The 12,589-nt window shown below is 44.6% G+C and overlaps 1 protein-coding gene across 3 annotated transcripts in view; it reads right to left on the reverse strand.

Annotated features, from left to right (window-relative positions):
* col12a1a (collagen, type XII, alpha 1a) overlaps positions 1 to 12,589 on the reverse strand; it is a 56,852-nt gene that overhangs the window by 10,887 nt on the left and 33,376 nt on the right. For all 3 annotated transcript variants that reach the window (XM_034575911.1, XM_034575912.1, XM_034575913.1), the window contains 18 exons: positions 12,460 to 12,589; positions 10,533 to 10,675; positions 9,370 to 9,499; positions 9,101 to 9,243; positions 8,861 to 8,990; positions 8,137 to 8,256; positions 7,884 to 8,030; positions 7,663 to 7,779; positions 7,398 to 7,550; positions 7,167 to 7,241; positions 6,922 to 7,061; positions 6,688 to 6,811; positions 6,446 to 6,589; positions 6,050 to 6,214; positions 5,815 to 5,853; positions 5,540 to 5,678; positions 4,671 to 4,813; positions 4,165 to 4,274 (listed from right to left, as the gene is read on the reverse strand). In XM_034575911.1, coding sequence (XP_034431802.1) covers positions 4,165 to 4,274; positions 4,671 to 4,813; positions 5,540 to 5,678; positions 5,815 to 5,853; positions 6,050 to 6,214; positions 6,446 to 6,589; positions 6,688 to 6,811; positions 6,922 to 7,061; positions 7,167 to 7,241; positions 7,398 to 7,550; positions 7,663 to 7,779; positions 7,884 to 8,030; positions 8,137 to 8,256; positions 8,861 to 8,990; positions 9,101 to 9,243; positions 9,370 to 9,499; positions 10,533 to 10,675; positions 12,460 to 12,589 — 2,292 coding nt within the window. The remainder of the gene's footprint in view (positions 1 to 4,164; positions 4,275 to 4,670; positions 4,814 to 5,539; positions 5,679 to 5,814; positions 5,854 to 6,049; positions 6,215 to 6,445; positions 6,590 to 6,687; positions 6,812 to 6,921; positions 7,062 to 7,166; positions 7,242 to 7,397; positions 7,551 to 7,662; positions 7,780 to 7,883; positions 8,031 to 8,136; positions 8,257 to 8,860; positions 8,991 to 9,100; positions 9,244 to 9,369; positions 9,500 to 10,532; positions 10,676 to 12,459) is intronic.

Raw genomic sequence — 12,589 nt, forward strand, 5'->3', positions numbered from 1 at the left:
CTTGAAACAATATCAGTCCTACACTTTCCATACTTTCCCCCTTCACAGTGGCAAATTTTCCCCCCTGCTCATCAGTCAGACAAGCTTTCTTTATGTCAGGAAGCTACCATTCCTCTCTACAAAGCCCGTACCAACCGCAGACTCGGCCATAGTTCTTGGCAACCAATCACAAAATTACATTTTACTTCCTTGGCAACACAACAAACTATCTGGTGAACCGCAAAGAGTAGAGGGGTGTCGTTTGTCCCAGGGGCTTGACGTGGATATATTACACCATGATGCTCTTGAGTGCTTACCGGAAAAACATTGGAGGATCTTCTGGGAGTGCAAATAATAAGCATGTATGTATTTTACCTCACTGACCAATAAGTAAACACAATAAAAAACACTTCAGTCACTGGAAAATAAGACATCAGGATCTCTCGAGTGTCTACTGTTTCTTCAGATGATGATATGTGCTGTTGAGTGATCTGGTCCCTCTGCAGCGAGGTGCTGACAGATCAACAATTTCCATTCATCAATTATTAACACAGAGCAGTTCTTCCCTGTGTCAACACTACATATGATTTCAGGCTCTCGGCTCTAACGTACTTGTCACATTTCAATGATTTCTATCAGATTCGATTTTATTTTTCTTGGCCCTGTCCTCCGTTTTCATAATCCTCAACCTTGTAGGCCCCACAGTCTTAATTTCATGCACAAACTAATAAGCAGGTGTCAGTCCTCTCTTTAAAACATATTGAGTGAGCAGACACTGTCTGTTTATTAAGTTAATTCATAATTTCCTGTATTTCGAGTGGGCTTTTATTTCGGGTCACTAAGTCCACTTGTCCAGGACACAGAGAAAAGACTTCAGCATGTCAGATGAACAAAGAGAGCAGTCACTGGACATTTTGGCAAACCATGCTTTAGGCCAGCATCAAGGAGAGCTTTGGCTTTGTGGAGAACCTCATTCACCCACCCCCGCCCCCTCAGTCTTAATTAGTGTGTGCATATACTGGCACAGGCCTCCCTGCTGAGCCTCTGAAAGGAAAGTTTGAACGGCCGAGTTCAAGACTTCTCGAGGAACACTCAGGGTTGTCCATTTTTCAGCACGGATATTGAAGCAGTGACTGTACAACAACTCAAACACATAACTAGTCACTGTGGCTTATGGAAAATGTCTTCTTCACTTGGGTTAACAGGAAGGTTCCTGCCACAGACTCCCACCCGTCCAGTGTGGGGTGGGATTCCCCAGTGGGGTAGTGAGCGGCTACAGCATCTGCTCAAGTCATCGCTGAGAGCTTTCCCACATGTTCGTCAGGAGCAGACCTCGACCTCTGCAGTTACTCTGTAGAGAAGCTAAATCTGCAAGCTGACACTTTAGTGTTTAACTGTGTATTACAAATAGTTAATGAATCTTAAAATTCATCAGACAAATTTCAAAATCAATGTTTATGTGAAAAACTAAATCTGAAACGAGGACAGTGACAAAAACCTGATTGATTTTTTAAAGTAATTTATTCATGTAATTAATTTGTTCCAACTTCTCAGAAGTGAATACTTTATTTTATTTTAAAATAAAACTTGTATTTTTACATTATTATTTATGTGGTAATATACTGCATATTATTAGGTTTGGGACTTTTGTTCACTCAAAACAATACATCTGAAGATGTCAATAGATTTTTTTAGTGATAAAAGATCCTAAATTGAGGCTCCACTTGGTTCACCTAAAGGTTAAAGGTCAACATGTGTTTTTATCTTCACACATGGACAGTGAGCCCAACTGTCGTTAGTGACTAGCCGCACATACTACACACACACACACACACACACACACACACACTGCGGTCACTCTGTAATAGCCATGGACAAAGTTTTGGGAAACCTTTGACAACATGTAAACACACACCACCACAGTAGTGGCACTCACTCAGCCGACCAGCAAATGAGCAGCTAGGTAGACCGCTGTGGATCTGCCAGCTCATGAAACACCAACTACCGCACCACAAACTAGCCACCCAGTGTACATTCAGACTGCAGTCTCCACTATGGCCACAGTCTGACCGAACACACACACACACACACAGATCAAGCTGCTATCCAACTACACCAGCAGTGATGTCATTTACAGTACATCCAGACCTGACCAAACATTTTCCACGGTCTCATTCATCTGTGAAGTTACCCTGCAATTATTTGTGTGGATGCTAAATGCTCAAACTAAAAATCCATTTACAGAAAGCTCTGATCTACGAGCCAATCTATTGCTCTCATCAGTCCCAGAAAAATCTGCAATTTGTAATGTCAGGAAGTGGGGGCACTTTGATGTCGGATAAGACCCTGCTGCATTGAAAAGGGTCATTCATTCGGATTACTTTAGAATTAGGGGGGAAATGAACCTGTGTACTACATAAGGAGCACACTGTCCTTGGGAACAAACTGCAATCCAATGCGATGTGACTTAGAGTACATTGGAACCAGCAATTTCTCCTCTAGTGATGAATCCAGCATCTTAAGTTGATCCAGCTCCGTATGAAAATATACTGTCCCTCATTGTTCTGCTCGCTACACCCTGCTGTGGTGGAACACAACAGAGGATGTTTTATATTCTCAGCTGCTTTGGGTTGGACTTGAAGGCATTGGATGTCTCTTCTTACCTCTCACTGCGGCCCCAGGAGAATCCATACCATACAAATGCTGTTTATCACAGTTTAAAGCTTGGCAATGTGGGCCTGATTTGGTGGTTAAGCCACTGGGGAGAAACAAAGAGCTTGCAAAACAATAACGCCATTGTGGGTGGTTCTTTTAAATTAGATCAGAGGTTTTGAGAGCAGCTGATAATTAATCTTTTAGTCGGCTCTCCCCTGAGATAGTTCAATCTCACTTTCTTGCAAGAGAGGCAGAGATACCATGAGAGTAAAGAAAATATAATAAAATCTGCTTATTTCATGAAAAATAAGGCGACCTGTTTCTTGAAAATGCTACAGGACATTCTTGAACCCGACTCAAGCCGAAGCCAAATGAAAATACAATCCAGTTAGGAGCAGACTAGTCCTGATGTAGTCAGACCTCCGGAGGTAACTGTAACAGTTTTCACATTACGCTGGGTGGCTGAGGTATCAGCATTTCCCTCCAACCTCACCTTAAAATTATTTATAGGCTCCACAGCCCATTTATCAGAGTAAGTGCCTGTGGTCTTCAAAAAAAAACAAAGCTTAATGTCATATCGTAAAAAAGGTGCAAGGACCAGTTTGACTGCAGTCTGAGTCGGAGCGCAGGAAACCTCTGACAGGTAACACGTGCAGCAACATGGCATTGGCATTAAAAGTATGGGGGTATTTTCTTAATTCAAGAGTGTGGTCTTTCATTTTTAGAGCAGGACTTATTGATTGAATTCAGATTTTGTAATGTCACTCAAAATCCTTCGCTTGCACTTAAATAGCCCCTGCTTGTGCTAAAACTGTGTTTGCACTCAGATATTTTGTTGCTTGGACGGATTTCCTGTGCTCCCGGAGGCCGAGTAAAGTAACCACCTGAACGGGACTCTCAAAGAAGTAAAGCAAACACAGCCACAACGAGGGTGGGAAACTTTCCTTTGTCAACACTACACCTAGCATTCTATTGGTTGGGGAATTTTGATACACTTATTGCATAAAACAATCCAAGTGCATAAAAAAAAAAATCCAATAGCAGATGTCTCACATGGGCACAGAAGAAGCATGAGCATGAGGAGAAGAGCTGAAGCTGGAGCGCAGGAAATCTAAGGGGAAAAGCAACAGAAATATCTGAGCACAAGCAGGGGCTATTTGAGTGCAAGCGCAGAATTTTGAGTGAAGGCATTACAAAATCTGAACGTTAAATCAGCAGGACCTGTCAGGGTTAGGGGTTCAAACTGAAAGACCACGCTCTTGAATAAAGATGAGAAAATAACCCTTATAAAAGGTAATTCAGCAGAATCAGGTAAGGTAAAGGTATAGAAGTCATTCACAGACATAGGAAGAGATTTAAAAGCAATATATGTGAAGGAAGTAATAAGTTGAATCAACACACTGTGTACAAAAGGATCTACGTATAAAGGACAATCAGATCAGTCTGTCCTGTCTAAGCCAAACTTTAATGATATCACTATGCGGTGCACACAGCACCCCTTCTCTTTAGGAAATCATGCTCTGTGTTTACCTTGTGGAAGCTCCCATGGAAAACCTGCTTCACTTTCTCCTCATTAAACGTGGCTTTCTGGATCTCTCCTCGGGTGTCCTTGTTGTAGAACGTGATTGTTTTGCTGGAAGCTGAAAAGAGAAAGGAGTCCTTGATGAATTCCTGACAGTGCGTTACGACACGGTGGCACGCAAAGCAGGGACGGAACAGCAGAGAACACATGGTTGTGGAGGGAGGAGAGGGAGGAAGAGGAGGCCTGGAGGGATTAGGTCTATGGCCGTGATTATGTGCATGCATTTACCATGTGTGTTAGAAATGTATGAAAAGAAAAAGAAAATGCAGGCTTTCTATGTCCTGCCTATCTAATCTGGCACAGGTCAATATACTTCAATGTTCTGTTAATAAGTTAAATAGAAAAGGCACAAGTTGGTAAATAAACTGTGCACGTTGCTGTGTTTACGTTGGGTCGGCTAAAGCAGCTTCCCCCCCTCAAGCTGAGCACTGAAACGCGATGATGGGTGGCTTACGGTTGACGGTGACCCCGACCTCAGGGTTGTTGTTTTTGTCTGCAATCTGCCAGATATCAAAAGGCTCGGAGCCTGTGTCGGGCAGCAGGCGGAAGAGCAGGATGATGGTGTACGCTGGGGGAAGACCCTCCGGATGGATCTCCCTGTTAGTGTTAGAAATAAAAACATACATCATGAGGTGTCATGAGGCCGAGCTGTGCCCTCATCACACCTGCAGTCGGAACATCACCTGTTAGAAATTAATACCAGAAGTATTAAATCTTGGTGCAGTGATTCTGCAGCCAGTGTGTCACGCTGGCTGCAGAAGCTGGAACTGATTGCCAGTTTTCCCTGTGGCCTTGCAGAAATTGACCACATATTGAAAGTATTTTCTGTCCCCTCTCCTTTTTTTGCTGCAGTTCCAAGTGTTTCCATTTGTGCACATTAAGTCAACAGCTGGGCCCACGCACGCAAAATACGCATCATTATAAACATATTAACAAAGTATGCTGAAGAGCTTTGGATACTCAGCCTAACACCACATAAATAGTGGTCTAACAAAGAGACAGAGCTCCTCACCCAGGGCTGCTATGTCGGCTCCCATAGGAGGGACGAGCGCCTGGTCCAGGAGACTTTTAAATGCTAGCACCCCTTATTCCACATGCTGCAACAACAAATAGCTGTCGGCTCAGTGCCAAAGGGGAGAAGGGAAACCCCTCTGACTACAGAGGTGAATGAACATGATTATGAATAATTACTGTGGGTCAAGCACCATTATTGTGCACAGGAGATGAGGCCAATAGGCTGGGGATATGTGTAAAGTGAGACTCACACTCCCTCTATTGTACACACACACACACACATATATATTATTCAGCCTCAGCTCTTACTTGGTGGGCTGGTTCAAGAAGGAATCCTTGTGCAGCCTGTAGGCGATGTAGCTGTTGAAGGAGCCCGGCTCCATGGACACGCCGTTCATGCCGGCGAACGACCGGTCTGTGATGTTGAAAGCCTCCAGCATCCTGAAGCCTGGAGTGGATTGAAATATAGAAACATTACTCATGTTGACCCTGAATAGAATATTGTAATTATAGTTTAGTAATGCCAGCAGACTCTGTGCAGGACAAGTTAATGTGTATGTTTCATGGAGATGTTTTATGCTTACCAGGTGTTGTGAATCCACTGATGTAGATAAGAGGGCAAGCTGAAACAGGTAGATGTAGAGATGTTATTTGGAGTTGGAACCGATTAGGGTTTCAGGAATTTGATTCATTTCACTTTTGCATTTCCTCTGGCAATAGATAAATGATTGAACTTCTTGTTACTTCTGCAGACGCACTCATGCAGAAATATACGAAAACCATAGAGGTGTTTTAATGGTAGATGGATCTCCGTCTTACTGGAAGTGGCCGTTTCACAGATGAAGGTGATCAGGTTGTCCTGGATCTTGGCAAAGGCATCGTAGTCGTCCACCACGAACACATGTCTCTCGCTGGGCTTGCTGCCGATAAGTCTCAACTCTGAGATGTCGACATCGGCAACTCCCACCACAAACACACTGTAGCCTGTGGGGGAAACGCACACACAAACAAAAAAAATGAATACCATTGTACTACTTCCAATAACCGCTGGCTGTTTTTAACAAGAGTTTAATAAATCCGCCACAACGTAAAGGAAATTGAAGTGTGTGAGAAAACAGTTCTACTAAGAGACATATGTGTGATATTGTACATATTTAATGTACAAACTCAAAACAAAACACATATAAAGATAATGATAAACAACTCCACACAGACCTGAATGCTGCAGTTTCTCTGCGCTCTTCTTGACGTCATCCTGGGAGCGTCCGTCTGTGACCACCACCAGTACCTTGGGGACGTTCCTCCTCATGCCGCTGTCCGAGGTGAACACCTTCTCATAGACATGCTTCATAGCAACGCCTGCGTGAAGAAAAGGGACCAGAGAGAGCGAGACATCAGGGAACAGACCAATCGAGATGGAAATGTGGAGTTAGAGGTGCCAACACTTCAGGGCGTACCTGTCTTGGTGTTTCCTCCTCGGTAGCGGACAGACTGCAGAGCTGACAGCGCGACGCCCTTGTCGTGGTAGGTATTCAGTTTGAACTCTGTCTTGGCGTCATCGCTGTACTGCACGAATGAGACCTGTTCAAAAGACAAACAAAAGGTGAATTCATTTTTTTTTAAAAAACATTTGAAAACATCTATGGAGAGACAAATATCACTGGAAAGAAAAAGACGAGATTCGTGCTGACCTGCATGCCAGTGGAGCTGATGACGTCAAACGCTCCGGTCATGCTCATGACAAACTGGATGACCTTGTTGAAGCTCTCGTCTCCAATACTCCAGGAGCCGTCGATGAGGAAGACCAGGTCTGCCTTGGCACCTTTGCACACTGTGGCACAGATACAAGGGTGTTAATATGAAGAATGATTTCAACTTAGAAGTAAGAGTTATTATTTGTTAGTACGCAGGATGCAAATGTCAAAGTTCTACTAACCGTCGAGCGCAGGGGGGACCGTTACTGGAGCAGGGGGAGAGGGAGGCTCAGTCGGCACCTCTGTGGGTTTGACCACTGCAAAATAAAATACAGACAAATGCACAAGACTGACTGGGAGGTACTATACTGTAATAGGTGAGGAGATATTCATATAGTGCCCCAAAAAATTAAAGTTCCAGGACTTTTTACCATCTTCTCATACATTAGTGTCACTGGAAAATGTGATCTTACATGTCCTCTCTTTGACGCCCACTCCGGGCCCCTCCAGGTTGGGGGTCTGGGTGTACACGGTGGCATTGTAGAGAGTGTCGGGGGACAAGCCGTCGAAGCAGTAGCTGCTTTCAGAGCCTCTTACAGTGATTTCCTGAGCTCCTCTCTTGGAGGCTGGAGGAGAGGAAAAAATCCACGTCAGACAGATCCAGCTTGCAGTTATCAAAAATATCTATTGTCTGATTCAACACGGCCTCTTCAAGATGTCATTGAGTGGAACGCTTACCGTCAAAAGGATTGATTTTGAGTCTGTAGGAGGTCGCTGCTCTGTGAGGGGCCCAGCGGATGCAGAAATTGTCGTAGCCAACGTTGTAAGTGGTCAGGTCTGTCACGTTCAGGTACACTGAATGGATGCATGCAGGGTGGCCATTAGCACACACATGTATTTCTCCTTTGGCCAATTAAACAACTTTATTTACATGAGAATAGCTCCTAACATCAACTTACATGTGGTGCCTTCACCAATCAAAGGTGCACTGAGGCCTGTGCTGTACTGTGCCAGCACCTTCAGGTCGTAGGTGGTTCCAGGTTTCAGGCTGTTCAGTTGGTGGGAGGTCACGTCTCCAACAAACGTCTCCATGGACTCATCAGAGCCTGGGAAGAGGCGTAAAAATGTCATCATTACATGTAACGGCTTATAAACCATCTCCCCCACCAAAAACATTATGATTATTTCATCAACGTAAAAACACGTGCGTACCCTCAGGCTGGTAGATCAGCTTGTATCCAGTGACCCTGGATGGGGCGGCGTCCCAGGCCACCCTGAAGCGTGTGTACCACTCATCAGAAACGCGGAGGTTCCTGGGGCCGAGCATGCCGACTGTGAGAAACAGTTAACAAAGCTTCAGTTCACTGGAATGGCTGCAGGTCCTTTTGAATTTCACTTTATTTGCTGCTATTGAGCTGTCAGCGGGGTAATTACTGTATCTGGGCTTGTTTATGGATTTTGAATTATGGATAAAATATCTCAGTGTGTGATCAAGAGGGTGATAACACTTCACACACATCAGAGATATTGTGGTGGGGAAAAAAAGAGCCGCCTCAAGGAGGGGAGCAGCATTACGATATTTAATAGGATTTTGTTTGTTCAAAAAGGCAAAATTGAGTAAGACACTGGCCGGCACTGCAAGTATGAGTTATCCTTGAGTGGAATGCAGCCATTTCATGATTCTCTGGCAAACATCAAGAATTTCACTTATTCCATTTCAGCTGCAATGACTTAAGATCCTAATCAGTGGATCAGTCTATTCAGATTTTTCAGCACTAGTGTAAGTGCATGTGTGTCTGTGTGTCTGTGTGTGTGATATCTTTTATAAGCATTAGTCCTTTATGCTTGATTTCATGTATTTAAATAGAATCTGCATCAGTTTAAAAGATGCACAAAGGCAACACTCTTGTGGTTGTGAGGATGTAGCAGTTTGTACCTGTGTGTCCATCGCCTTCCAGGTCCCCTCCTGGTCCATCAGAATAGATGGCGGTCACTTTGATGTTGTAAGGCGTGTCTGGGTCCAGGTTCTGCAGGACCACGTTGTTTCTGTTTCCTGGCACCGTGGTCTAAAAGAGAAAAGAGAGGCCACGTTAAGAATCCAGAGCATATCTGGGCTATTGTTGGGGTCATCACTTTGGACTATGGTCAGAAAACCATTTATTATACACATGCTTACAAATTCCTCGATGGGGTCTCCTGTGGTCTGGGCGTAGGTGATGCGGTATTGCGTGACAGGGCCATCGGCATGTTCCCAGCTCACAGAGAGAGTTGTGGTGGTGGGGTCGAACACAAGCATGTTCCTTGGGGCACTGCGGGGCCCTGAGTGTGGGAACAAGAAAAAAGGTTGTGCGATAAATTACAAACATTTATTCTATACTCATTATTTATACTGTATAGGAAGCATGATGCAAAGGGTATTTAGATGGTATTAGCACAGGTTCTTACTTGTCTTTCCACTGTCACTGATGGTGGGTCCTTCGCCATCGCTGTACAGGGCGACCACCCCGACATTGTAGTCTGTGTCTGGGATCAGCTGCTGCAGCAAGGCAGTGGTGGTGGTTCCTGGTACCAGAACCTGCACAGAGGTACCAAACGTGTCAGGAACTAACACAGCTGTATGTATATGTAAACCATCAGATCAGTTTCGTTGGAGGGATGAAGAGCTGTGCTGGAGGTTTCGACGGAAAGGGAGAACCTGTGCATTGGGGTTGCGTGTGAGGAATAGCGCCATATGTGTGTCAGACCTGCAGACTGGTGGATGAATCTGTTCACCATGTTTTCATGTAAATGGATCAATGTCTGGCCGTCTATTTCAGTTCTCTTTTGATAGCATAACTTTAAATCTGCTGCCATCTTTCCTGATTAAAAACGTACTGATGTGCATGAGAGTCTCGGTATAAAACTAAGTGGGTAATTCATGCGGCTGATCTCCATATGGTGTTAAGTTTGATGGTGCTGACTGACAAACGCCACATTGCCAATGATGCATATCGGTGGTTCCGGGCGCGGAAAAGATTTGAGTCTGCCATAAATGTGCGAACCAATAGGGATAGAGGCAGAGAGCAGGTCTCTATCAATAAACTGGAGTATGCCTCACTCTTCAAAGAGCATGTTATTAGGGTCCCAATGTAGAAACTGTTCCTAACGGTGCAGTCTCACTGGCAAAACTTCAAAAGTTGTCGAGCCAGAAGTCCTTCACACATGAAGATGTGGGCACACTGGTGCCAGATGCCACATACCGTGTCGAGAACAGAAGTTGTAATTAAGGAATCTGCTTTAATTAATGGTTTAGTGTTTTCGTTTAGAACTTTATCCGTCTGTTAATGAAAAGAATTCAGCTGCACACATGCACCATTTGGCGAACAGACTGATGATTTGCTTTTAATAGTTCAGGATGAGGCTCTTTAATTCTTAATGACACATGGTGAACTGTAAAAGCTGCCCAAGTGGGTTCCTCTTTGTGCCACATGTGCTCACACCTCCACCCTCTTTCCTCGTGGATCCCTCAGTGTTTGTGTGTGCATATTGTATGATTTTAATGTGTTTTCTTTACATGCATACAACATATGCTAAACTACACTTCTGCCCACACAGCGATGGAAACTCACCGACTCAGAGGGTTTGGCGCCGGTCAGAGGTGCGTAGACCACCCGGTACTGCAGGACTGGGCCCGTGGCAGCCTCCCAGCGAACGTTCAGAGTGTTGGTGGTGGGGTTGAAGACCTGGATGTTTCTGACGGGGCTTCGCTCCACTGCCGAGCCAGGAATGTCAGTTAGAGGCAGCGAAAGGTCGGGGTGAGGGTCAGGGTAGGGTAAAAGGTAAAAAAAAGGGTGCAAAGTGGTGTGAAGCGTGATGACGGAGTGTGGACAGAGAGGTAAGAGTGATGACAAGGTGAGGTGAAAGGTCGAGGACATGAGTGGTTTGTGCAGATTGGACGGATAGATGGAGAGAAAGGACGAGACAGGAGACAGAAACAGAGAGAGATTTTTCAGTTAGGTTCTCTAAAACACTCATAATACCACTATACAAATACACTTATTCTTAGTTTCGCTCTATTATAGAGGCTTTTTTATCCTGTGGAGCTTATCAGCACTTACAAGACTCTGCATGTAACCTTTGTGAATCTCCTGAATAGTAGTGCTGCCGTTCTTTGTCTCAACTGAAAAAACATGGTCTAGTTGTGCAGACAGCCAGCAGCCCAATGAATACATGAGAATGTTTCAATAAAAACGAGAACAATACTCGCAGCAACCAACAGACAAGTTAAAGGCTTTATTTAACACAACAGCTATTAACAGGAAACTTCCTGTCAACGCCCTAAAGGTTAATGAAACGGATACACAAGGCATATGTGTGGCCCCGTGTGAAGCTCGCCTTCTAAAAAAGCCAAAGCAGATGTTTAGAGGCTTTGTGCTGCTCCCCATTATAAACCTATAAATGCAAAGGGGGAGAAAAACGCAGTGGGCCAAACGCAGTCAGCGAGCATCCGTACTGTTAAAGTTTCACTGTTGCCCAGGGAGCTGCTTTGAACATGGAGGAACAATTAACCATCGGTGACTTTGCAATGGTAGAGCTCAAGTGGTGGGAGTGTGATCCTTCGTCAAAGAGGATAAAATGAGGATAAATGTTATTTTCAACAGAGGAAACAATGCTACGAGGTCAGTATGCTCTGATGTACTGTACATACTGTACAAGAGTTGTTGGGTAATGTGTCCAGGAAAAGGCCAATAAACATGAGGCATCATTGCCACCGAAGGGAAAGTGGGGGTAACAGTAGCAGCCATGGAGCATGACCCCAGCCAAGCAAGTTGAGAGCCATAAAACATATAATGCTATTCATTCATTTATAACCCCCTCCCCCCACCCCTTGTTTCTTTTTCCCAAAGGGGAGCCAATTACTCAATGGGTCCCCCTCCCCCATTCCCCCCATTATCCCAACCACGACCCTCCGCTCCAACCTATAAATGGACAACATTACGGTAAAGAGAGAGGAGACACCATTATACCAACCCGGAGGAATTCCTTCCTACGCAATCACCCACGCAAAATGCTGACTCATTCCCGGCAGAGGTTGGCGGTTTGAAACGTTGGGAGAAAAATGAAAAACAAAATTGCTGCTCTTTAAACTCACTGCAGCTGACGGAGCTTAGCGCTGTCGTTATTATGTTGTAAGTTATGTTTTACATGTAAGGTCTTGATTGAGTGTGCATGAACGGCGTTTGATCACAGAATCAAAAAGGCCTTGAATGATTTTATGAAATAAATTAGAAATGACTGGCTGCCTTTTGTTTTTAGGTGTCTGAGGAACAGCAAAACCAGCAGCTGAGGCCAGTGAGTTCATTCTGGACAGACATGAATTGATTCCTGACGATTGAAAAAATCGCTGCTGTCAATCTCTTCCAAGTCTGCGTGGGCTCTTCTAAACCCCTCAAATCTGTCTTCTAAGGTCGTCTCCCCTGCATCTAAATGTCCCAGGATGGATCGCTTGACTAACTTCTTATCTACATCAGTTGACCAAATGCATGCAGTGCTTACATGTTTTGCCGTTCTCCGACATGCGTCTTCCCTCGCCAGCGGGGTAGACAGGAACCACAGTTACAGTGTAGACAGTATCAGACTGCAGGTTCTTCAGCACATTGCTGTAAGTGCTGCCTGATACCTGCAC

This window comes from Hippoglossus hippoglossus, chromosome 22 (genome assembly GCF_009819705.1).
Source record: "Hippoglossus hippoglossus isolate fHipHip1 chromosome 22, fHipHip1.pri, whole genome shotgun sequence".
NCBI classification, from domain to species: Eukaryota; Metazoa; Chordata; class Actinopteri; order Pleuronectiformes; family Pleuronectidae; genus Hippoglossus; species Hippoglossus hippoglossus.